Below are 26,003 nucleotides of genomic sequence, written 5' to 3'. Positions count from 1 at the left end.
GGGTTCAAATCCCCATCCCATCACTTGTGAACCCAGGGCCACCTGTACTCCCTGCGCCCTTAACATCCCGGCGCCCTCAGCTTTCCCGCCTCTCCCGAGCGCCCCCTGCCGGCCAGCGGCTCGGACACGCCAAACCCAGATCAGACAGGGCCTTTCGGCCGGCTTAGCCCTCGTTCTCGCTCCTGATTGGCTCCGGGTTGCTCGCGATGCCTTTCGGGGAATGGAGTCTCTCGGCCTGCGCCTGCGCTTCCTGTGGGCTGGAGCCCTGAGGGAGCCACAGGAAGTACGTAGCCAAACTTGCCCGGGTCCCAGAAGTCATCGTGATAGCATTGTGCGACGGGAACTGTAGTCCACGCGTTGACAGTTTCGGCCTTAATCCTCTTGGTCGGAACGACAATCCCCACCATGCACCGTGCTCCCAGTTCGCCTCGGCTTGTGCGCATCCTCCTCCGAGTGGTAGTCTTGGCCGTCTCCGTTCCTCTTCTGTCCTGCGGAGGAGGCCGGCCCCCAGGACTACATTTCCCTGCACACCCGCCATCACCCGCGGCGCCCGGCCGCGGCAGCCATTTTGTTCCGCCGGAGAAGCCCCTAAGATGGCGGCGGGGGAGACGGTGAAGGTTGCCGCTTGCTCCTCCGGGCGCTAGCCCGCGCTCTCCGCGTCCCCCGGCGGCCGGCCCATGGCCTGGCGGAAGCCCCGACCATGGACCTCCGCACCGCCGTGTACAACGCCGCCCGCGACGGCAAGCTGCAGCTGCTTCAGAAGCTGCTCAGCGGCCGGAGCCGGGAGGAGCTGGACGAGCTGACGGGCGAGGTGGCCGGCGGGGGAACACCGCTGCTCATCGCCGCTCGCTACGGCCACTTGGACGTGGTCGAGTACCTGGTGGACCGGTGCGGCGCGAGCGTGGAGGCGGGCGGCTCGGTGCACTTCGATGGCGAGACCATCGAGGGCGCGCCGCCGCTGTGGGCCGCCTCGGCCGCCGGCCACCTGGACGTGGTGCGCAGCCTGCTGCGCCGCGGGGCCTCGGTGAACCGCACCACGCGCACCAACTCGACGCCCCTGCGCGCCGCCTGCTTTGACGGGCACCTGGAGGTGGTGCGCTACCTGGTGGGCGAGCACCAGGCCGACCTGGAGGTGGCCAACCGGCACGGGCACACGTGCCTCATGATCTCCTGTTACAAGGGCCACCGCGAGATCGCCCGCTACCTGCTGGAGCAGGGCGCCCAGGTGAACCGGCGCAGCGCCAAGGGCAACACGGCCCTGCACGACTGCGCCGAGTCCGGCAGCCTGGAGATCCTGCAGCTGCTGCTGGGGTGCAATGCTCGCATGGAGCGCGACGGCTACGGCATGACCCCTCTGCTGGCGGCCAGCGTCACGGGCCACACCAACATCGTGGAGTACCTCATCCAGGAGCAGCCTGCCGGGGAGGAGGTGCGGCGGGGGCTGTCCGGAGAGGGCCCCTCCGCCTCCGGCCGGGGATGCGCGCAGCCGCAGGGGTCCCTCTGCTGTGGCTCCTCCCCAGAGGAGCAGCTTAGCGATTCTTATGAGAGCTGCTGCCCCACCAGCCGGGAGGCTGCCGTGGAAGCTCTAGAGTTGCTGGGAGCCACGTATGTGGATAAGAAGCGGGATCTGCTCGGGGCCCTGAAGCACTGGAGACGGGCTATGGAGCTGCGGCACCAGGGCGGTGCGTATCTGCCCAAGCCAGAGCCCCCACAGCTGGTCCTGGCCTATGACTATTCCAGGGAGGTGAACACCACTGAGGAGCTGGAAGCGCTGATCACTGACCCCGATGAGATGCGCATGCAGGCCCTGTTGATCCGAGAGCGCATCCTGGGCCCTTCTCACCCAGACACTTCCTATTACATCCGCTACCGGGGTGCGGTGTACGCCGACTCGGGCAATTTTGAGCGCTGCATCCGCCTGTGGAAGTACGCCCTGGACATGCAGCAGAGCAACCTGGAGCCCCTGAGCCCCATGACCGCCAGCAGCTTCCTGTCCTTTGCCGAACTCTTCTCTTACGTGCTCCAGGACCGGGCGGCCAAGGGCAGCCTGGGCACACAGATCGGCTTTGCAGACCTCATGGGGGTGCTGTGCAAAGGAGTGCGGGAAGTGGAGCGGGCCCTGCAGCTGCCCAAGGAACCCGGGGACTCGGCCCAGTTCACCAAGGCCCTGGCCATCATCCTCCACTTGCTCTACCTGTTGGAGAAAGTGGAGTGCACGCCGGACCAGGAGCACCTGAAGCACCAGACCGTCTACCGACTGCTGAAGTGCGCCCCCCGAGGCAAGAACGGCTTCACGCCTCTGCACATGGCCGTGGACAAGGACACCACCAACGTCGGCCGCTACCCGGTGGGCCGATTCCCCTCCCTCCAGGTGGTCAAGGTGCTGCTTGACTGTGGGGCCGACCCGGACAGCCGGGACTTTGACAACAACACCCCACTGCACATAGCGGCCCAGAACAACTGCCCCGGGATCATGAACGCCCTCATCGAAGCGGGGGCCCACATGGATGCCACCAATGCCTTCAAGAAGACTGCCTACGAGCTGCTGGATGAAAAGCTGCTGGCCAAGAGCACCATTCAGCCCTTCAACTATGTCACCCTGCAGTGCCTTGCAGCCCGCGCCCTGGACAAGAACAAGATCCCCTACAAGGGCTTCATCCCCGAGGAGCTGGAGGCCTTCATCGAGCTACACTGACGTGGTTCGGAGAGAGGAGAATCCGGGAGGGGCGGAGCCCAGGCGTGCTCTCACCCTCTCTTCGTGAGCCCTTGGGTGGCGTGACATAGAAGGGCTGTCTAGCCTCCGCGGCCCCGTCACCTCTGCGGGGAAGGGAAAGGAACTAGCAGGTTGTTGGTGCTCACAGCCTTCAGGATCGTGTGCTTAAGGAGCTGTTTTTGGCCAGGAGCCCACGGGCCAGCCTTTCATCGGGAGCAGATGCACACCCTTCCCGGCGTTCCATCTGCCTGGGTTCCAGAGGATTTCGCCTCCTTGCCTGGAGGCAGAGGAATTGAAGCTTTTGCCTTCTTTCTCTCCCAGCAACAGGAAGAAGCTGAGAATGGGGTCCATGCTTCTCTGCCCCTACATTGCCAGAAAAACCCAGCCGCCAAATGCAGCGTGGGGACCGGGGGTTCCTGAGGTCGAAAGTTGGAGACTTGAGAAGCAAGACCGACTCCATTCTTCCAGCAGCACACTTGCACCCCGCTCCCTGCTGCGCCACCATGACCGTGGCCCGTGAGCCCGTGGGCCGGGCTCTCTGCCCTGGGCAGCCTGCTCCTCGCGTTGCTTTCGTTGGTTTGGTGTTCTGTTGATTCATGAGTGGGCAGGTTACACGTGGGGCACAGGAGTCCCGAGGTTTCGCTGCCATGTATTTTTTTCTTTTTCAAAGAATGTTTTGTCAGATTTAAGAAGTTAATTTCACACAGGGAGGTTTCCGTCGTGCCTGAGATGGCAAGGCTGTCAGGAGTGAGCTTTACGGTGTGGAGAATTTGGTGAGGCAGGTAGAAGTCCCCGGCATTGGGCCCGAAAGTGAGAGTAACTACGTTTTTTTTTTTTTTTTTTCCCTTAAACTTCACTCGTTTGCCTTCTACTTGGGCTTCCCGATGTTCTCATTAGCAAGAGAAGCATTTTCTAAATGCTAAGGGAACTGGTGTGGTGTCTCTCCCCCACCCAGTGAGAACTAGTGTGGCTGGCTTGGGTGCGGTTCTCACAATTACTGAGTCCAAAAACGGCAGGCCGCCTCAGCCTCGAAGATCCCGAGTGGTGGGCAGCCCAGCGGCTCTAGCCCTTTTTTTTTTTTTTTTTTTTTTTTTTATCCGCTTGAAAGCCTGGATCCAGGCGATCCCCGAGCAGATTCCGAGTACGCTGCTGAGTCAGCCAGGTAAGACAGTGAATGTCCACAAGTTGCCAACTACAGAATCTTGGTTCCCCATCCCTCAGGGGCTCACGTGCCTGTGCTGGAGAAACTGCTGCCTCGAGATCTCCTGATCTCTCTGGAGCGGCCCTGCACACGCCCCGGCAGCCAGCCGCAGAGCAGGGGACAGTAGAAGGGGACAGAAGCAGCTGCTGCCCCCGCTCAGGAGAGGGGCGTCCTCCCCCACCCCCTGCACCTTTCCCGCAGCCTCGGCGGGCGGCAGCGTCATGGCCCCATGCGGGGGCCCCTGGGTGTCCCTCCCCTCCAAGGAAACTCAGCCTCGTTTGGATTTGCAGTGTTAGTTAGGACATTATTTATTTACAAGGCCAGGCTTGACCTCCTGTCGAGGCAGGAAACAGTCACTGTCCCTTGAAGGCACGGAATAAAGCAATGAGGCAGTTTACGTTGTGAGTCTCTGCGCTGACGCTCAAGCCCTCCGACGGGGCCATCGGCAGCTGCTGAGCACAGAGGCCCGTGGTGTGGGTCCATGGAGACCCCAGCCCCCAGGCCACCGTCTCTCACTGGGGGAGTTCCTGGGGGTGTCCTGGAGCTGCCCTGTGTCAGGTTTCCCCAGGGGAGTGGCCTGATCTGCGCAGGGAGTGGGGGGAAGGCAGGAAAGCCAGTGGCCTACTCCAAACCCCTGCTTTGTGGTAGGGTTGCCACAGAAGAGGTGGCGTGGCCCTCCTGAGATGGGGTGGGGCAAGAGGCTGTGGGTGACCTCGGCGGGCTTCCTGGAGCCGTTCCGTCTGGGGAGGAAGATCTGGTTCTCTCCAGTTAGCCCGGCCCAAGCCCTGCTGTGTCCTCAGGCCGGGGTTGGGTGGGGGGGCGCGGGGGGAACCCGCCCGCATGACTGGGGAAGGCCGGGCCTCCAGCAGCGTGTTGGGCAGGGGGCTGCTGCTTGTCTCCTGGCCTCGCTGGGGCGTCCGCCCGCTCCTCTGTAGTGTGAACACATTGTTGCCTTGAAGGAGTGGGCATTAAATCGGTAGGTGCCCAAGAGTGGCCTCAGGAGACACAACACTGGCCAGAGCATTTATTGGGCCCTTGCTGTATGCCAGGCTCCATCCCACGTGCCTCCATCCCACCTTCACGGCAGCTCAGGGAAGTAGGTGGTGGTCTCCCTGTTTCCCAAGTGGGGGAAGCCGGGTACGGCGTGTTTGAAGACTCGCCACAGAGGAAAGCCCACCCGGGCCACACTTTTTTTTTTTTTTCCCCAAGCTTAGAACTAAGAATTGTGATTTCAGCCCCAGTCTCCCGAAGGCCATTCAGAGTTCAACTGAGCGGTGATCCCGCTGCGCCAAACAGCAGCAGAGGATCTGGTTCCTGGGGGCGGGGATGTGTCCCCCAGGTGGTGACCCGCAGGATGCAGGGCATCTCTCTGCCAGCTGGGGTCAGAGCTCCCCCACCCCTGGCCCCAACCAGTCACAGTGGGCTGGGAGCACGGTGTGCGCACTGCTCCACCCTGTGTCCCCAAACTTCTGCAGTCTGAGTGAAGGTGGGGTTGTGTGAAATGCAGGGACAGGTGCCACGGCTCCCTAAGGCCACACAACAGGCGTGGTGACAGGTCCCTGGCAGGTGAGCCGACAAGCTGAGCGGGCTGGGAGCCCAGGGTGGAGGTGTTGAATGCATGCAGCCCCGCACCCGTGGGAGCCGCTGCCCGTCCTCCCTGAGCTGGGATCAGTGCCTCCCGTTCTGCCCACTTGGCTGGCTGCTCAGTGTGTCCCTGTCTCCGACCTCCCAGAGCCCTGTGTGGTGTTGGTCATGGCTGGGTCCTGGGAGCCCATGTGCCGAGGGAGTGGATGGGTGGGTGAATTCATGGGCGAGTGTCTCCCACCTTGGGGAGTCCAGGGCCTCCAGCTTGGGCCCCGCATGCCTGGGGCCCGCCACCCCCACAGGATTCCATTACTGTCATCTGAGCGGTGTTTACAGGGAGGGGAGCAGAGTGTCCTGGCCCAGGGTTAAAGATAGCATGGCTCTAAATCACGTCACAGGCTGGAAAGGGGAGGTGACCAGTCCCTGGGAGCACGAGCACTCGGGGCCGGCACAGCAGGGCGCTGACTCTGTCCCTGGAGCGAGTGGGTGTGGATTCCTGCAGGAGGCTCGGCAGCGACTGGACAAGGAGCCCGTTCCACTGAGCAGTTGCCATGGGCGTTAGGCAACACCCAGCCCCAATCCGGGCGCCACCACCACCACCCCTGCAGAGGGAGGCAGTGGTCCCTCCCGGCCCCCCGGCCCCTGTGCCTCCTGTAGGTTGCAGGAGAGACGTTGAACCTGCCTTGGATGGGACGTTTGAGACTCCCCAGTGCAACCTCTCCCCCTGCCCGATGCCTTAGTGTCCTCTACCAGAAGCTCATCAGTGATTATGACCCGATGTCCCCTCCTCCATGAAGCCTTCCCTATCATTGAAAGCATCTCAGCCATTCACGTCCCCCCTTCGGTATTTCCTTCTCAGCCAGCACGTAACTTTGGCTCCTGAGATGATCCTGATTCTTTTCTTCATTTGCTTCCTTATTTGTTCCTTGTGTCCCCTTCCCTAGAATGTCACCTGCACCAGCTCGTTCCCTGTTGTGTCCCTGCCTAGAAGAGGGTCTGGCACATGGTGGTTTGCTGAATGAATAATGAATAAATGAATTCACAAGGAGGCCCGTGTGGCCCTATGGAGTGAGGGAGGAAGGAGCTGGGGGAGCTAGGGGAGCTCAGGCAGGCGGCGCAGGGTGAGCGGTCTGCGCTTCACCCTCAGGGCAAGGAGAGATGTGCCTGGTTTGAAGCTTGGAGGTCACCGGCTGCAGCTGCAGAAACAGGCTGGAGGGGGGCTGCGCCAGGGTCTAAGTGTTACCTCAAGAAGCTGGAAGTATGAGTGCGAATTAAACCCCGAGTACGTGGAAGCCAGGAAGGAAAACAGAGTGGAAATCAGGGAAACAGAAATGCCCAAACAAGGGATGCCCGGCGGGCTTGGTCAGAGGAGTGAGCGACTGTTGATCTCAGGTCGTGCGTTTGAGCCCCACGTTGGGCATAGAAATTCCTTAAATAAAACTTAAAAAAATTAAAAATTAAAAAATGCACAAACGATAGAGAAAAACCAATGAACCCCAAAGCTGGTTCTTCTAAAAGTGAAATGAAATTGACACAGTGAGCACCAAGTAATGCCTAGAAGTAAGTGTCGAATCACCAGATTGTACACCAGAAACGAATCATCACTGTATTAACAACACTGGAATTAAAAACATTAATAACAAAATATTTTATTAGGAACAAAAGTTAAATGCAATTAAATGAAACACGTGTGGCGGGGGTGGTTCTGGCTTCAGCCCTCGGGCCACAAACCCACCATCAAAGCTCTGATGGGGTCCAGTTTTCCTCATTCAGAGAATGAGCATGCTCACTGGGCCATGTGGGGTGGTGGTCAGCACAGCAGCCACGTGGCCTCGGGAATGCCACCGCCCCTCCCTGTACCTCAGTGTCCTCATCTGTAATTTGGGGTGAACAGCAGCAGCTATCTGCAATGTGGCAGGAAGGACTGAGGCTGTCAGTGAAAATGTCCTGGGGCACAGGAGACGCCCAAAGCCTCCTGGCCACAGGGCGTCCGCTGTCTGCATGCCCACTCACACGTCTGCTATGGATGAGCTTCGAAGGCTTCACATTACTTGTGTATTTATTCGAATATGTCTTAGGGAGCAAAGCTTAGCTAGGCTCCCCCACCGCACCCCCTGACAACACGTGAGTTTACAGGTCTTCATACTGCAAATGACCCACGTTTCAAAATAAAGATGAGTTTGTTACAAGTTTTTACTGAGAGAAAATTCACCATTCTTAAAGTGTGCAATTCCATGCCTTTTAGTATAGTCTCAGGGTTGTGCAACCATCACCACGATCTAATTCCAGGAGAAAAAAAAGTTGGGGGGGGGAGTCCATTTTAAAGCCTGTTTAAAGAAAACTTACATGACTCGAAAATAGGAAGTAGGGCGCCTGGGTGGCTCAGTCGTTAAGCGCCTGGCTTCGGCTCAGGTCATGATCCCAGGGTCCTGGGCTCGAGCCCCGCACCGGCGGGAAGCCTGCTTCTCCCTCTCCCACGCCCCCTGCTTGTGTTCCCTCTCTCGCTCGCTCTCTCTCTCTGTTGAAAAATAAAATCTTAAAAAAAAAAATTTTTTTTTTTTTAAGAAAGGCAGTAAAGAAGAGGGCAGAAGGCCAGCAAAGCTCCTGAGGACAGGAGACAGGTGAGCAAGGCTGGGGAATGGGCGGGGCGGTGTCCGAGTTCATCATGGCCCCGCGTGACGGCAAGGCTCTGAGAGCCAGCGAGGGGTGGGCGGGCACGCGGCGCCACCCCAGCCTGCCCGCCGCCGGCGCCCAGGGGCCTGAAGAGAAGGGGGGTGGGGTTTACAGGGTGGGGACTGGCACAGAGCCCGATAGAGGGTCTGAGGAACCCCAGGGGAGCATCAGGGAAGACAGGAGGTTGGTCCAGGCCCCCCTGAGAGGTCAGGAAGCTCCTTGGGAAGAGAACAATTTTTTAAACTTCCCTTGGACATTGGAAACCCTGGAACGTCCCAGGGCTATAAAAAGGCTGTATCCCCTGACCAGGCTAAAAATAAAAGATCCCCGCCCAGAAGCACTCGGGGTGGGAGGGGGCACCGTGTGGGCCCGGTTGGGATGGAACTTGATGTGTAAGTTAAAGCAGGTGTCCACCCTCTCTGGGCTGTGGTCCCCAACAACATTAGACTGGACAATTTCCAAAGCCCCAGTTAATGGGGATATTTATGCGGCGGCTGTTGTTATTTGCAGAGGCTCTAAGCGGAGAAAGGGGGCTGCTGGTATGATCTGGAACTTGGCACTCTCTGCGGGTTCTCTGCTCCTCCAGCCTCTCTCCAGCCCCAGGCAGGGGAGAAGCTCGAATCGCTGTCCCATGGCGACCCCTGGTGGCGCAGAATACTCACTGCAGCACCTTCTGGGTCTCCACAAATAAAGGCTGCGTCCTGTTCTGGGGGAAGGTGGAGGGGGCACACTCATGACACAGGTGCTCAGATCGACCACACTGGCTCCTCCCCAGCCTTCAGGGGCGCCAAGCTACCTCCCACCATGGGGTCTTTGCATGAGCTGTACCTTCCACCTGCAGGAGCCTTTCCTTCTTGGAATGCCTCCTCCAGGAAGCCTCCCATGACTGCCCCCAGCCCCAGGGCCCCCACAGTGGCCTCTGCATCCCCCCATCACACCCAGGACCACCCCGGCTGCAACCACCTGGTGGTGTGTCTGTCTCCCCCACAGAGCTATGAGCCCCATGAGGTCTGCTTTAGTCAACACTGTCCACCAAATCTGAAACCCTCCCTGGCATACACTAGGTGCTCAATACATACTGTTCAGTGAACGGATGACAAAACGAATGGACAGGATATTCACCAGCAGGCAGGAGGGAAATAGAACAAAGAGGTTATTTTATTTTATTTTTTTTAAAGATTTTATTTATTTATTTGAGAGAGAGAGAATGAGAGAGCACGAGAGGGAAGAGGGTCAGAGGGAGAAGCGGACTCCCCACTGAGCCCGATGCGGGACTCGATCCCGGGACTCCAGGATCATGACCTGAGCCGAAGGCAGTCGCCTAACCAACTGAGCCACCCAGGCGCCCCCAAAGAGGTTATTTTAAAGATAAAAAGATGTGCCCATTAATTCAAAGTCATTTATTAAGCACCTGCTGTGTGCCAGGTACTGGGGTCCAGCAGTGAAATCAACAGATAAAATTCCCATCCTCTTGGGAAGGCAGATGATAAACAATGTGCTCAGTGAATAAGTGACTTACTATTTTTGTCTAAAAGTGCTAAGCATTAGGGAGCAATAGAACGGGGTGGGGAGGGTGGATGAGGTTGTAAATGATTTTAAGTGGGGTAATCAGAGAAGTCTCCATTGAGAGGATGACATTTGAGCAAAAATCTGCAGGAGATGAGGAGGGGGCTATGTCGGCATCTGGAGGAAGGGCATTCCAAGGAGAGGGAACAGCTGTGTAAATGTCCTGGGGCAGAACCACATCTGTGTGTTGAAGCCCATGTGGCTCGTACAGACTAGATGGGGGGAAGAGGGAGAGGAGAGGAGGGCAGGTCGCGCGGGGCCTTGGGGGCCGCGGGGAGGACCCGGGCTTTTACCCCCAAGGCGGTGGAGCCCTGGAGGACTGCGGGCAGAGGAGGTGCTCGCGCGCGCCCTCTGGTGGGCAACCCAGATTGTGCCGGAGAGGCAGATTTACAAGATTCAAAGTCCCTCAAGTTCTGCCCAGGCTCGGTGGCAGCGACGCATGCACTGGGTGACACTGGGCAATGCATTACCGTCTCTGGGCCCAGAGAGCGGGAGGACATTTGTAGAAGATCTAATCATCTCAGAAAGACATCATTCCTAACAGGGACGCAGTTATTAACCTCTGAAAACAAATCATCTGTTACTGATTCATGTTTCCGAGTTCTTAAAGAAGGGGGAATTTTCAAAAAAATTCCCCCCTATTTTTCCTTAAGGCTGTTTGTCCCTAGCGGGGATAGGGGGTTTCCCAGGAAACACCCCAGGCCTGGTGGCCACTGGGGGCGCACTGGCCTTGGAGCGGTGGCGGCCACCAGGGGGCGCCAGGGCAACAGGACGTGTGGCTGAGCCCCCAGCTCTGGCAAAGCGCAGCTCTGTCTGGAGCTGTCCTAGCTCACACTCTCGCCTCCGGGCCTTCGCCAGTGCTCTGTGCACCTCCAGGAGCTCTCTTCCCAGCCCATGGCTCATTCCACCATAGGCCTCAAGTCTCAGCTTACTTCCTCCTTCCAGAAGCTTCTCTGAATCCCCGCCGGCGGGTCAGGAGTCCCCTTTGGGCCTCCACAGACCCCTACACTTCTCCATCACAGGCCTGATTCCCCTGGTCACTGTCTCTGTCTCTGGCAGCTGACCGTGAGCTCTGAGAGAACAGGACGGTGTTGTCTCAGGTCACCTTGGGGGTATGGTGACCACTCAGTCGCCACTGTGCCCACAGGTGCCTGCACCCAGTAGGAGCTCAATAAATGTTGGTTGGATAAGTAGATGGGTGAATCACATCCTCTCCACCCACTGCCCAGGGAACTCCATAGGGGTCAGGGATAGTGCCCCAGACGGACCTGCACACAGCAGGTGCTCCACATATTGTTCCTCAAAAGGATTCACTTACTGAGCAACTACCGTGTGCTGGGCACTGAAGACACTGCAGTGACCCAGACAGATCCAGGAGCCAGGAAAGGAACAAGACTATTTCACAGAATAAAAAACAAAAACAAAACCAAAAAACAATGGACGTAATGAAGGAGCAGTCTCACGATCTCCGTATGAGCTAGAACCCAGTAGAGACACCTGGCTCCTTCTTCAGCCCCCAAAGGCTACTGTGTGCTGTGTGACCTTGGATAAGTGACTTCCCCTCTCTGGGCCTTAGTGTCTTCATCTGTAAACTGGAGACAAGGGTAGTCTCCAGCTCCTGGGCTGCTGGGAGGATGAAACAAGCTCAGCCAGCATGTAAAAGCCTCCGCCCAGGGCTTTCAAAATGCTTGTCCTTTAAGTATGCTGGAGTGACACGGGGACGTGCGAAGTATTGGAGCTCCAGACCTGAAGTCACTAGGACCGAGTACAGATGGGAAAGATGAGGTCCAGGAAAGGGCTGTGACTTGTTCCAAGTCTCACAATGTCTCAGGGATGAAACAAAGACTCACGCTCTGAATGTGCCCACTTGTCCCTCCTCTGCCTCCACCTGGGTCCGGCCCTCGTCACGGCTGGCCTGGATCTGCTCTGTTGCCACTGCTCTGGTCCCAGGCTCAGGGCTGCACCCCGCCCCCCCAACTTCCTGACCTGTCCTTCCCAGAGCAGCCACCAGAGGGCGCCCGTGAGCACTTGAGTCCGGTCCTGCCCTCCTCTGCCCGCAGCCTTGCAGGGCTCCCACCTCCCTGAGGGAAAAGCCCAAGTCCTCCCCGAAGCCCCCAGGGCCCAGCAGGAACCTGCTACCGTCCTCTCCCTGTCCTCCTCTCCTCCCTCCCTCCCCTTCGCTCATTCTGCTCCAGCCACACAGGCGTCCTTGCTGTTCCTCCAACATGCCAGGCAGGGCCCTGCCCCAGGACCTTTGCCCACGAGCTGTTTCCTCTGCCCAGAAAATCACCCCAGTCCTCAAGCTCTTCTCATCATGGCCGGCTCCTCTTCCTATGGGGCTTGGCTCTAACACCACCTCCTCAGAGAGGCCCTCCCTGGCCACTCGGGCCAAAGTTTTCCCTCCTGGGACACCCCCAACTCTGTTCATTTCTTCTGATAGCCCTTCACTTTCTGAAATTATCTCACTTCCTGTGATGACTCATCCGCTGTCCCCTCTCCTCCGCCTCCGACTGAAAGGAGAGTGAGGGATAGATGGCGACTGCCTTTGCCCCTACTGCACTCCAGTGCCTGGGACAAACTGGGTACACAGTAGGCGCTCAATAAATGTTGTTCACATGAACGAATGGTCTGTTCACCGCAACCGTCCAGCTATTTGCAGCTAGCTCTCGCCTCCATGAACGGAGACCGTCTGTCCACGAACCCCGCCCACCTCGGCCCACCCTGGAAGCTGGTCTCCCGGACTCCTCCCCAGGTTTCACTTCAGTGCTGCGGAGGCTTCAGGAAGCTGCGCCCCAACAAAATCTGAGTCAGCGACTAAAATTACCAGTGGTATCTGACGCCCTGAGTGAGTCAGCCAGGCCCGCCCTCCGGGGCCCCAGGAAACGGAGGAAAAGGGCTTGCAAAGTTAATGTTTGAGCCGGGCGGTTGGGTGGGAGGGGCTAGCGGCTTTCCTGGCTCCGCCGGCTGGAGTTGGCCCTTCTGTCACTTCCTCCCTTGGAAATTACAATTCCTCCACTTCTGACCGGTGTGACCGTGCAGACCCAGATTCACCTCTTTGAGCCTGTTTTCCCTATCTGTAAAATGAGCCCAACAATATAAGCTTCTACTCTGAGGGAGGTCAATTTTGGGGATTAAAATAAGTTCAGGAGCGCCAGGCTGGCTCAGTGGGTGGAGCATGTGACTCTTGATCTCAGGGTCCTGAGTTCGAGCCCCACCTTGGGCACAGAGATTACTTTTAAAAAATAAAAATAAAATCGAATACGTTTAGATCTTTAAAGCCTGTGCAATCCGTAAATGTGAGTGCCCAACAAGTGTTAATTCTATTCTTTCTCAAAGGTCTGTGACCCTGAAAAAAGATTAACCCCCTCCTCTCCGGCTGGCGGTTAATGAGCACTTACACTGCGAGGTTCAGTGTCTCACACAGGATCTGCTGACAACCTTGAAACATCAAACCCACTTCTCAAACGAGAACTCGAGGCTCGGAGAGCCAAAGGCCCTTGCCCAAGATCACATGGTCGGATCTGAGTCCAGCAAGGTGGGGAGTGGGGGACACGACACATCAAGGCAGGAACCTTTGGCAAAAAAAAGGGGGGGGGCTACAGCAGTAAGTGCTAAATGTCCCCCCGCGTCTTTTCTCTCCATGTTCTCTGGTATTAGAACCAAAACTTTTAGCAAAGCCCACGGCCCAGAAGACTACATTTCCCAAGGTCCCTTGCAGCCGAGGGACCACGTGACTAGGTTCTGGCCAATGAAATGCGAGAAACTGCGCACGCCATTCGGTCCATGCCTCACACTGGGAGAAGCGAGCTCCTCCCTTCCGGTTCCCTTTTTTGGGAACAGTTCAAGACTCCCAGAGGAGAACCGCACCGCGGAAACATTCAATAAATATTTATTATAGTTAAAACACGGTACCCACATCCCCCAGCCCGCTAGCCCCACCACCACCCAGGTGAGAATTTGTAAATGCCACACCCAAGTCTGGCCACCCTGCGCGCCAGGAAGTCGTCGGGGCCCATTTTGCACCGTTTCCGGAGAGCGGCCGACGACGTCACGCTCCTCTGCCCCCCCTGGAAGCGGTGGGGGGCGTCCCTAAGGTCCGGGTCCTCGGGCCCAGCCACTCGGTCACTCTGCTCCTTGCGTCTTGTCCTCGGGCGCCTGGGTCCCTCTCTGGTTCCACATGTGGTTGTTGAGGCCCAGCTGCACCATCTGGGCGTGGTGGATGATGAGGGGCTGCAGCCCGGGGCTCTGAGGGGGCGCCGGGCCGGCCTGCGGGAAGGCGGGCGGCGGCGGGAAGGCGGGCGCGGGCGAGCCGGCCAGCCACGGAGCCTCAGGGGGCGGCTGATGGCCCGGCCAGGAGGGAAAGGGCCGGGGGGCGCCCAGAGGCCCCGGGCCCCCGGGGGGCACCCGAGTCCCAAATGGCATGTGGCTCCCGAAGGCCGCCCGGAGTGTCTCCATCTGCGCCTGCCAGGACAAGCAGTTCTGGACGTCGGCCGAGTAGGCGGCGTTCAGTGCCGCTACCCGCCGCCGCTCGCCCTCCAGGTGCCGGCGCTGCTCTTGCAGGGCCCGCACGTCCTGTTCCTTCCTCCAGTGGGCCTTGCGGGCTCGTAGCGTCTGCGGCTTGAAGGTGTTGGCCACCCTCTTGGCGAAGATCCGGGAGTGCTCGTCCAGCCACACCAGGCCGATGAGCAGGCTGGACGTGTGGGAGCTGAGCTGGGCCTGGGAGCTCTCCAGGGGCAGGAAGGGGATCACGCAGTCTTGCCACCCGGGCCGCGTGAGGCTGCTCATCAGCGAATGGCCCGCCTGGTGCTGGCCCAGGTGGCAGTCGAAGTTGGGGGTGAGCAGCAGGATGGTGAAGGCCGAGTGTTCGATGGCGTCTTGTAGGCAGCGCAGCTCGCCCCGCCCGGGCACCTGGAAATCCTCACAGAAGGTGGCCCCATCAGGGACCCCCAGGGCCTCGAGCTTCTCCCGGACCCGCAGGGCAATGTGTTCATCCGCCGCAACGTGCAGGATCACAAAGTTATAGAATTTCTGCTCTGACTCCAACTCGGGAGAAGGGGGGCATGGGCTGGAGGAGGCCAGGCCAGTGGAAGAAGGGGTCGATGATGCAGGGCAGGGAGGGGACGTCCTCAGGGCTGAGGGCGCAGGTGGGCATGGGCTGGCCACCTGGGAAGTGATATCTTCTCCAGGAAGTGGGAGTGGGGGCTGGTCCTTGTCAGGGCAAGTGTTTCTGGAGGGCAAGGAGAGAGATTTGGGGGCTGCCAACACTTCTGTGCACTCCACCGGGTAGTGGGTGCTGATTTCCAGAGCTTTGGGGGGGTCGGGCTGGCCAGGGCTTGCATCTGGGACCAGCTCAGTAAGCCTAGGGGCTGAGCTGTTTGGTAGCGTCCGGGAGCTGGCAGTCTCCCCCGATGAGGGGCTGGCAGTCTCCCCCGGTGGGGGACGGGCAGCCTCCCCCGATGGGGGGCTGGCACTCTCCCCGGATGAGGGGCTAGCCACCTCTCCTGATGAGGGGCTGACAGTCTCCCCCAGTGGGGGGCTGGCAGTCTCCATCGATGGGGGGCTGACAGTCGCTTCCGAAGGTGGCCAGCTCACCTCCTCAGGCTCCTGGCAGCCCGTGGGGGCAGGCTCAGGCACCGGGCTGGCCTGGGGCTCGTCACACAGCTTGCTGGGCCCGTGGCAGCTGCAGTGATGGCTGAGAAAGGGCATGGTGGGCGACTGGCTGATTTCCAGATTGCTGGCCAGGGAGGCGGGGCTGCCGGTGGATCTCAGGGAACACCCTCTGCTCCAGTCCAGAAGGTGCCTGATGGGCTGGGGAAGGCCGTGAGTGCCTGAGGGTGACACTGAGGATGGTGGCAGGCAGCCCGGATCAGAGTGAAGGGGCTGGAAGCTCCCTGGGTCCCTGACGGTACCCCACCCACAGCGGTCCTGGGCCTCTCCCTGGAGCTCTGTGAGCCGGTGGTCATCCCTGGAGCTGAACGTATGGAGGGCAGCCTGGTAGGCCATGTCCCGCATAGTGACCGGGCACAGCTTCTCCTCAGCGAGCAGGTGGAATACCCGGGCAACTGCCCAGGACAAGTCTGGGGGCTCCTCTGGGGCCTCGGCACTGTCCATGCCGGCCCACTGGCGGGCCACAAGCCGGGCCACCGCATCCGCCTTCAGCGCTTCCAGGGAGATCCTGGCCTCGGTCTCCTGGCCCAACTTCAGGAGCACCATGGCATGCAGGAGGTCCGCCCCCCGGCAGCCTGGGCGCAGGGTCTTCAGCTTGTGCTTAAGATGCAAGAGCTTTTCCTCGCCTGCGGCACCTAGAATGTCAAAGGCGCTGGAGAGCGACAGGCCCGTGCAGGCCATGGGCATAGGTGAGTGCGGCCGTGGGCAGCAGAAGCACTGGGTGGTGGAGGCATGTTCCACACCACCTGCCTTCCTGCATGCTCACCTACGTGCTCACCATTCCGAGTCTCATGGGGGACACTGCAGTAGACCTGTGAAGCAAGAGAGACACAGTCACTTCCAGAGAGGGGATAGCTCTGGGAGGTGGCCCAGACACCCCCACCTGCCCACTTTCCAGTGCCACCACCACCTATCAGGGTGACCTGGGGAAAGGTGTGTCACCTCCCCCTGCCTCCATTTCCTCCTCTGCAAGATGAGAGCAGCCAACACTTGCCTGGTGTCACCCAAAAGGTAGACCCTACTATTTTCCCCGTTTGCATGTGAAAAAAAGCATGCCAGAAAAGGGAAGTCACTTGCCCAAAGTCACACAGCCCGTGGGTGACAGCTGGGATCTGAATCCATGAAATCTGGCTCCAGAGGCTGAGTGCCCAACCACAAAACTATACTGCCTATTGGGAATAATAATAAGCTCACTTGTGGGATTGTTTCAGGGAATTGTGCTGCCTTCACATAGGGAAAGTTCTGAGCCTGATGACCAGAAGTCAGTAGGCAGAGGGAACATCCTGGCCTCCTGGCAACTCCGGCCCCGGTCGAGCCTTCAGGTGAGGCAGCCGCCGGCCAACAGCTTAACCGCGACCCCGCGAGAGCTTCTAAGCCAGAGCCACCCAACTCATCTTCCTCCAGATTCCTGACACCCAGGAACTGTCTGAGATGATACATGTTTGTGGTTTTTAAACCACGATGTCCTGGGGTCATTTACACTACACAGCTATAGGGGCTCCAGGTAGTGATGTTAGCGTGAGGAACTAACAATTGCTGGGAGCCACCTCCAGGCCTGATGGTGCTGCCAAGCCATTTGGAGACTATTCCTTGCTCTCCATGTCTCAACAAATGCCAAGCTGGTTCCTACCTCGGGCTCCTTGCAAGTGCTGTTCCCTCTGCTTGGAGTGCTCCTTCCTCAGACCTTTGCCTGAGGGACGCTAGTCTCATCATTCAGCTCTCAGGCACAATGGCGCCATCTCCGCGGCCCTGCACGACGCCGCTGCCCTTGCCAGTCTGTCTCTCCCACGTCACCTTGTTCCCCCCAGCATGTCACTGGGTGAACTTTTCTCGTGTGTTAGACTTTTTGCATTTGCTGTCTGCTTCCTGGCACCCGTGGATGGGGCTGAGCCTCTCCTAACCCTGCTGGGTTGCTGAACCACAGAGTGGGGACCTAAGCTTGTGGAATGAATGAATGCGGCTAGAACTCATATCCTCCCAATGCTGTGGATGAAAAAAACAGGCACAGAAAAAGGCCTTTCGGGGCACCTGGGTGGCTCAGTCGGTGAAGTGTCTGCCTTCGGCTCAGGTCATGATCCCAGGGTCCTGGGACCGAGTCCCGCATCGGGCTCCCTGCTCGGCAGGGAGCCTGCTTCTCCCTCTCCCACTCCCCCAGCTTGTGTTCCCTCTCTCGCTCACTCTGTCCCTCAAATAAACAAATTAAATCTTAAAAAAATAAAAAGGCCCTTTCACAAGGGCACACAACAGGATGCTAGGGAGAGTATTCCAAATCCTATAACTGAGGTCACCAGGTGCTCAAAGCACGTCATATTCAGACTTAGAAAAAACAAAACAAAACAAAAACAAAAACAAAAACCGCCATTTCAGATCCATTCCAGGAGACTGAGAACACTTTATATGCCCTTCAGCTGGGCTGAGACTTCTGTCTGGTCCACCCTAGTGCCCACAACGACACCCCCAGAGCCTAGAGCAGTGCTTCTCAACCAAGAACACCTCTGACCACCAACCACCCCCACCCTTGGCAATGTCTGGGGACATCGATGGTTGTCACGACCGCAGGGAAAGGTGTGCCTGGCATCAAGTAGATGGGGGCCAAGGCTCACTCCCCCTCCCCTGAGCAGTGCCCAGGACAGCACCCCGACAGAGAATGACCCAGCCCCAAGTATTGCTCAGTGCTGACATTGAGGATCCTGGTCTAGAGCAAAGGCTGACTCATGGATCACAGACCATGAATCACAGACCTCAGTGCAAAAATGATTCAGGATTTTTTTTTTTAAATCCATTTTGAGTAGTTGTGAGCCACTGGGGCACCAGGGCCAAGGTCAAAGATTCTAGGAAGGTCAGATGCAGGCCAGAGAGAGCATGGGGAGAGCCAGCACTGGGGGCAGAAGTGCCGGGGGGACAGGACTGAGCTGACCCCGGAAGCAGGGCAGAAGAGAAGCGGCCAAGAAGGAGTAGAGGGGGTGGCACTTGGGGGAAGGATGTAGAGAGGCGAGTGGCTGTCTGGCCGTTTCAGAAATACAAGTGGCCCAAGATGCTGACATGAAGACTTGGTGGGGGGTGAAATGGCACAGACCCCCCCCCCTCCAAATGCAGCTGACTTCCTCCTGTGGAGGACAGACAACCAACAAGTGAGTGACATTCACAGCACATCAGCTGGGAATAAATGTTACAGAGAAACATGAGGAGGGAAGGAGGGTCATGAACCCCAAGAATCAGGGATGGGGTGTTCACAGTTTTAAACAATGTGGTTCAAGAAGGCCTTGATGACAAGAGAGATTTCAACAGGACATACAAATGTGACCCAGGGGGACATCTGAGGGAAGAGAGTTCTAGACAGAGGGAACAGCATGAGCAAAGGCCCTGGGGCAGGACCAGCCCAGAGTGATGGAGGAGCAGCGAGGATGCCCACTTGGCCGAGTGAGTGAGGGGGAGAGAGGGAGGAGGGGAGGGCAGGGAGGGGACCCGGTGGGTCCTGCAGGGCTGTGTGGGCCATTGGGGGAGGACTTGGGCTTTCACACGGAGGGAGGTGGGATCTGAAAATTTTGAACCACCTTAGACTTGTCTAAATGTGGTGGCTGTGACTTATGTGTATTGCCATGAGGAAAAACAACTCCACAGGACCACATCAGCTAATACTTCAAGAGAAGCCAGAAATGCAGAGTTTCAGGAAACTGCTAAGTTTGCCAAGCTGGCAATCAATGCAAATAACTTTTTTTAAAAAAAGATTTATTTAGGGCGCCTGGGTGGCTCAGTTGGTTTAGTGACTGCCTTCGGCTCGGGTCATGATCCTGGAGTCCCGGGATCGAGTCCCACATCGGGCTCCCTGCTCAGAGGGGGGTCTGCTTCTCCCTCTGACCTTCTTCCCTCTCATGGTCTCTCTCTACCATTCTCTCTCTCTCAATAAATAAATAAATAAAAATCTTTATTAAAAAAAAGATTTATTTATTTGGGAAAGAAAGAGAGAGCGCCTGAGCAGGGGGAGGGGCAGAGGGAAAGGAGAGAGAACCTCAAGCAGACTCCACGCTGAGTGCAGAGCCCCACGCGGGGCTCGATCTCATGACCCTGAGACCACAACCTGAGCCGAAACCAAAAGTCAGACGCTCAATCAACTGTGCCACCTAGGCACCCCTCAAATATTTTTAAGAGACCTTGTGAGCTTAAAGAAGAAGAAGAAGAAGAAAAAGGTGGGCCAATATGCAATCTGTGGAGTAAAAACTCCAAACATATTTGTTACGTGATAAGTAATGAAATGTGTAAGAAAGAGGAAGGGAAACATTCCTTCAAGGAGCAATTTTCCAGCATCTGCCAAGTATTGGGCACCACTGAACATACCAGGACAGAGAAAGAAAACAGAAACAGACTCTTTCCTCTTAGAGCTAACAGTCCAGTGGGCATGATATTTATATATAATATGTATATATAATATATACATAATAGGGCAATAACGTGGGTATGCATATCTATAATATATAACCTAGTGGATCCCCTTAATTGAGGACTTACTCTAGGCCATTGGTCTTCTTGCTGTTCTTCAAAATCTCCAGGCACGGTCCTACCTCAGGGCCTTTATACTGGCTCTTCCCGCTGCCTGCAACGCTTTTGCCAGGTAAACCCGCAGCTCACTCCCTAGCCTCCTGCAGATTTTTTTTTTTTAATCAAGATTGGCTTGATGATGGGGCGCCTGGGTGGCTCTATTGATAGAGCATGTGACTCTTGATCTCCGGGTCGTGAGTTCAAGCCCCATGTTGGGTGTAGAGATTAGTTAAAAAAATAAATAAGCCACAACTGCACATAACTGCCTAGAACAGAGACCAATGACACTCAGGACACTGTGCATAACTGCCTTGGACAGAGGTCACTGGGCTGTTTTCGTATTTTCTGGCACACAGCAGTGCATGGCCACTGTCCATTACTGAGGGGCCGCAGCAGTGACTGTGTGGCCCTTAGCGCTGAAAATATTCACTTCCTGGACCTTTACGGGAAACAGGCTTGATTTTTGTCCCATTTGGAGGGGCAAGCTTGACTAAGATGACACGGCGAGTCACAGCTATTTGGCATCCATGTACGTAACCACACAACCCAAAGCCTCTCTCTCAAGCCCATATAATTATTGTGAAGCATAACGGGCTGTTACTGGCTGAACTGTGTCCCCCTGAAGAATTCACAGGTTGGAGCCCTAACCCCCGGGACCTCAGAATGTGACGTGCATTTGGGAATAGAGTCTTTACAGGGGTGCTGAAGTTAAAATGATATCATTAGGGTGGGTCCTAACCCAGAGTGACTGGTGTCCTTGCAAGAAGAGGAGGGGAGGACACAGACGTGCACGGAGTCATGACCCGTGAGGACACGGCGTCCACACGCCCAGGAGAGACACCTTGGAAGGAACCAAACCTGTCCACGGCTTGATCTCAGACTGCCAGCCTCCTGAGCCCTGAGAAAATACATTTCTGGTGTGTAAGCCGTCCCGTCTGCATTTTAAGGCAGCAACGTGTCGCTACTGAGCATTAAAAATGTAGCCACTCCTTCTAAGGAGAAACCGAATTTTAAACTGGGTTCATTTTTAATTAATCGAAATTGAAATTGATAAGCCAAGGCAGCATGAAATATTCTCTCCCTGTTAAACACAGTCTTGTTCTAGAAAGGTCAGATTTCGCTCTGAAACTGATGAAAATACAGCGTGGTAAAATACACACCAGATTTTGAAGAATTAGCCCCCACACACAAAGATAGGCGAGATACCTCATTAGTAATGTTTGATATCGGTTACACGTTGGCTCTATTGTGATAGATACAATGTATCGAGAGAATGAATTTGACTTGTTTCACTTTTTCCTTTTGTTAACATAGCTGCTAGGAAGTGCAAAATGGCATAAGCACTGCACTTTATGTTTCTGTTGGACAGCAAAGAGTCTAGACGTTGGCACCACGACCCAGTAAGGTTGGGATCATCAGCATCTTTGACACTCGAAGTAGCCTAGGGTCACAGAGCTCCCAAGCAGCATGGCTACCTGGGGACTGGGACGCAGGCTAATGCAGGACACACCTAAAGGAGGTGCAGGTGAGCACTAAGACTCAGAGATGGCGTATAGCTCCTCCTAGCTATGATGTGAGCTCCCCACCAGCTGTGTAAGGGGATAAAAATGACATTCAAGATCAACTCCTGCACAACCCTCAAGTCTTTCTGAAATTAGCAAGATCGCTACTTGGAATATGGTCTGATATCCCCCTTCAACAGCAACGAGTCCCAGATCAACCATTCTTTCCACTTCCCGAGGACTCCTGGGAGCAGCTGTGTATACAACTTAAAAGAAGAAAAACTCAGATGTGTTGGCATGTGGCCTCCAAATTTTAACAGATAAAAAGGCACAGCGGGGGCGCCTGGGTGGCTCAGTTGGTTGAGCGACTGCCTTCGGCTCAGGTCATGATCCTGGAGTCCCGGGATCGAGTCCCACATCGGGCTCCCTGCTCAGCAGGGAGTCTGCTTCTCCCTCTGACCCTCTTCCCTCTCATTCTCTCTCTCTCAAAAAATAAATAAAATCTTAAAAAAAAAAAAAAAGGCACAGCGGATAAAATGTGCAGAAGCGTAGCACCTGGGAGAGGGCGGGGGGAGGGGGGCGCTGGACGCCATGTTCTGTTTTGTGCTGCGTTCTCTCTGAAAACTCATCAAGTTTGACTTTGGATTTGTGTCCTATTCTGAATTCAGGTTTTACGTCAATAAATTAAAAGGAAAAAAAGTTGAGGGCGCCTGGGTGACTCAGTCGGTTGGAAGTCGGCCTGAAGGTCATGATTAGGTCATGATCCCGGGGATCAATCCTGACATAGGGCTCTCTGCTCAGTGGGGAGTCTGCTTCTCCCTCTCCCTCTGCCCGCCCCCCAGCTCATACTCTCTTTTGCTCTCTCAGATAAATAAAGTCTTTAAAAAAATAAGAGGAAAAAAAATTCTAAAAGAGTTCTCCAACTCCACCACCCGCAACAATGTAGTCAGCGAGAACATAGCAGTGGCTGTCCTTGTCTGAGGGCCCACGTCCGCCTCATCCATGTGACGCCCACCTGAAATGAGTCACCTCCAGGGCAAGAGAGAGCGGTTGGTAGGCAAAAAATGCCCTTGGGGTGGGCGCCTGGGTGGCTCAGTTGGTTAAGCGACTGCCTTCGGCTCAGGTCATGATCCTGGAGTCCCGGGATCGAGTCCCGCATCGGGCTCCCCGCTCAGTGGGGAGTCTGCTTCTCCCTCTGACCCTCTTCCCTCTCGTGCTCTCTATCTCTCATTCTCTCTCTCTCTCAAATAAATAAATTAAAAAAAAATTAAAAAAAAAGTGCCCTTGGGGTTCCGATCTCAGCTCCACCACTCCCAAGCTAGAAGGGCAGGCCATGTGTACACGGGTGCCTCAGTGTTCTCATCTCTGAAATGGGTGCAATGAGAAGGCCTATCTGCTAGCGTCAGCATGGACTGAAGAGGCTCACACATGTAAATCCGTTGGAGGGGTGCCTGGCACTCCATGGGTGCTCCGTGGGCGTGACTCCTGCCCCCTTCCAGCAGCCACCAGACTTGGAGGCCCCCCAGGGAAGGCTCAGGCTGTGAGCCAGGCTCAGAAGCAGCAAGACAGGACCACCCCCGCCTGCATTCCTGGAAAATATCAGAAGCCAAACAACCGTTTTCCACCTCCCCACCGACCTGCCTGAGCCCTGACAGTGGCTGCACCAGCTTTGCCCGACTCCCAGGACCGGCCCCCCAGTGTGTTCCGCATCCACCCTGCCCTGCCCAGCTCCCACCCCTACCTGCCACAAACCCGGCTCTCATTCCGCCCCACCCTCCACGGCCTCCAGGGCAGAGTCCACCGCGCAGCCCACAGCGTGGACGCCTTGTGACGAAAGTACCAACAGGGGTGGGGGCCTCGCTCTGCCACCTGCCCACTTGTGGAGCCCACTTAGGTCAGTTTCTTCAGACCCAGAACGTGGTCCTCCCCATGAGCAGGAGCTCAGTATAACAACATAATAACGCATAAGAATAAATAAATAAAATTGGGCAGAACTTATTTTTTCTCTTCCTCTTCTTAACACATGTTTAACCACATCTGGCTTATGCCCATTCCCCCCTCTCTCCTCTCCCACAGTCTCCAGCGTCTCTCCGTGCGTCGGGCAAATATTCGTTGAGCATCTACTATGTGTTAAGACCTGTGGTAGGTGCTGTTGCAGCCCAAGATGCACTGATCCCCTGCCCTCGCAGAGCTCACAGTCCAGTTGGGGGAAACCGATAATAGATGAGAGACTGATCCACTGCAGAGAATGAGAAGTTCATAAAGAAAATGAAACAGGGTGTGGTAGTGAGGAACCGGGGAAAGGCTACTGAGGAGCCAGGGAGGCCTCTGGGAGGAAGCGAATGGGAGCTGAGACCTGAAGGAGGGATGAGAGGGATTCCGGTGCAGACCTGGGGGAAGAAAGTTTCAGGCAGAAGGAATAGCCCGTGCAAACGTCCTGGCGTAGGACAGAGGCTGGCATGTGGGAGGAACAATGAGGAGGCCCGTGTGGCTGCAGCAAAGTGAGGAAAGGGGAGAGAGGGACAGGGGTTCAGGACGTGCGGTGGGCCTTGGGGCCAGCGGAGAGGTGAGAGCCCCGGAGGGCTGTGGGCAGAGGAGGGCGGGGCCTGACTCAGGGGCTCAGGGGCGCCCTCTGGCGGCTGCTTCAGGGAGGACGGACGCGGGAGCAGGGGCAGGAGCCTGGGACCTGGGTGGTGACCACCTGCTCCGGCAAGCAGTGACCGGGGGCTGGACCAGGTGGGGATCTCAAGGAAGGTGGGGAATAGTTGGATTTGTGGATAATTTGGAGAAAGCGAGAGGATCAGTAGGAGGCAAGGAGGGCACCTAGGCTTTGGTCGCAAATACTTGATTCAGAAAATGTGGAAGAGCTGGTTTGTGATTAGGGCGGAGAAATCAGAGGTGTCTCAGACACGACTCATTTGATGGGTCCTCCCTGTGGGCCCCTGTCCCCTCCCCGCCCTCACCTCCTCCCACTCCCCCTCGCTCCCTCCCCTCCAACCACACTGCTCCTTAAATATATCACACTTGATCCTGCCTCAGGGCCTTTGCATTGGCTGTTCCCTCAGCCTAGGGCACCCTTCCTCAGATGGCTAGCTCCTTTGAACCTCCTTTAGGTCTCAGCTCAAATGTCACTTCCTCATCAAGGTCAACCTTGGCCACCCTGCCTAAAACTGAAGCCCATTCCCGCACACTCCTTGCTTTATTTTTCTCCTTCCAACTTCTCCTTACCTGACACTATAGGTTTCCCAACTTACTTTGTTGAGAAAGCATCGCTTCCCACCTGAGTCAGCACTGCTAAAACAGGGATGTTCATTTGTCTTGTTCACAGCTGCATTAATGACTGGCACACAGGTGGTGCTTAATAAATACTGATCGACAGGATCAATCAATGAATGGACAGAACAGCACCTGGCACACAGTAAGCGCTCCATAAATGTTTCCTGCTGAATCCTCTCCCCAGCAAGACAAAAAGTCTAATCTGCTCCCACCAGGACTGGCACAGACTCGAGGCGCCGTTCAGTCCTTTTGGCTGATTAAGAAATGTTACAAGACACGGAAGGCAAAACATAGCCAGACTGTCCCTGAAAAATATGCAGGAGACCGAAGGGACATTTGTTCACTACGTGTTTACTGAGCACCTACTATGCAGCGGGCACCGGATGAAGCACATGGCAACCTTGGAAGTTAGGACTATTTTGTGCACATCAGAAAGGGAGGCACAGAGAGGTAGAGCCACTTGCCCTGGGTCACACAGGTGGAAAGTGAGGGGGCAGGGATTTAAACCAGGCAGCCTGGCTCCAGGGTCCCCGCTCTTATTCACCGAGTCCCGACTCTGTGGGGCCCCTTCCGGTGCCTGGATCTGAGGAATCCTCAAGCCAGGCCACCGGAGAAGCTGCTGGATGTCCACTCTATGCATCGGGCACACATCACCGTGACCATTCACGGTTTTGCTTATTGTCTTGACTGAGGACACTGTGAGGGCACTACTCTGCCCCTGGTTCTTCCTAAATGTTTGCTGAAAGATGGATGCGTGCCCCTATTCAGAGGAGGAAACAGAGGTCCAGGCAGGAGCCCCCTGAACCCACCTGCCCACCCCCACAGGCCAGAACCCACACCCCGACCTCCAGCTTGCCTGGGCGTCACAGCAGAGCCCCCTCCCCAAGCTCCTACTTCAGCCACAGGGAAAGGGAAGAAACGGGGGGGGGGTTGCCCTGAGGATCTCCTGGGGCCACCCAGATCTGAGTGGTGACGGCAGAGGCTCCTAGGCGGGTAACAACCAACCCCAAACCCCACCATAAGGGGTGGAGGTGTGAGGCCTGGAGATTCTCGGATCTCCGCTGATGGGGGCTCGAGCCCAGGGAAGCACGCTCCTGCCGCGGGAGAGGGGTCCCGGGAGCCCCTGGAAAAAGTGGATTCTGGGCCGGAAGGGTCTGGGGGGAGGGGCGGCGCAGGCAGGGCAGGAAGAACTGGGTGCTGGGACAGAAGGCTCCAAGCTCTGGGAAGAAATCAGAAACGTGTGTGTGTGTGTGTGTGTGTGTGTGTGTGTGTGTGTGTGTGTGTG

At 56.6% G+C, this 26,003-nt stretch overlaps 2 protein-coding genes across 3 annotated transcripts in view; one reads left to right on the top strand and one right to left on the bottom strand.

Annotated features, from left to right (window-relative positions):
* The first annotated feature begins 568 nt into the window (after positions 1-568).
* FEM1A (fem-1 homolog A) lies at positions 569-4,311 on the top strand. The gene has a single exon (XM_025861390.2). It carries the CDS (start codon positions 701-703, stop codon positions 2,693-2,695), a length of 1,995 nt encoding a protein of 664 aa, XP_025717175.1. The 5' UTR covers positions 569-700; the 3' UTR covers positions 2,696-4,311.
* A 9,299-nt stretch (positions 4,312-13,610) lies between these two features.
* The window catches only part of TICAM1 (TIR domain containing adaptor molecule 1), a 13,045-nt gene continuing 652 nt past the window's right edge, over positions 13,611-26,003 (bottom strand). Inside the window, exons 1-2 of one of the 2 annotated variants that reach the window (XM_073887284.1) lie at positions 19,911-20,044; positions 13,611-16,216 (exon numbers count right to left, since the gene is read on the bottom strand). In XM_073887284.1, coding sequence (XP_073743385.1) covers positions 13,860-16,091 — 2,232 coding nt within the window. In that variant the 5' untranslated portion in view covers positions 16,092-16,216; positions 19,911-20,044 and the 3' untranslated portion in view covers positions 13,611-13,859. Of the gene's footprint in view, positions 16,217-19,910; positions 20,045-26,003 lie in introns of those variants that run through there. The other variant, XM_025861386.2, reaches the window with a different exon arrangement.

The sequence above is a fragment of the Callorhinus ursinus genome, unplaced genomic scaffold (genome assembly GCF_003265705.2).
Source record: "Callorhinus ursinus isolate GAN/ISIS: 27379988/994484 unplaced genomic scaffold, GSC_fseal_2.0 scaffold77, whole genome shotgun sequence".
Classification (NCBI taxonomy): domain Eukaryota; kingdom Metazoa; phylum Chordata; class Mammalia; order Carnivora; family Otariidae; genus Callorhinus; species Callorhinus ursinus.
The sequence above is the reverse complement of the archived record's forward strand: the minus strand, read 5'-3'. Positions and strand labels throughout refer to the sequence as shown.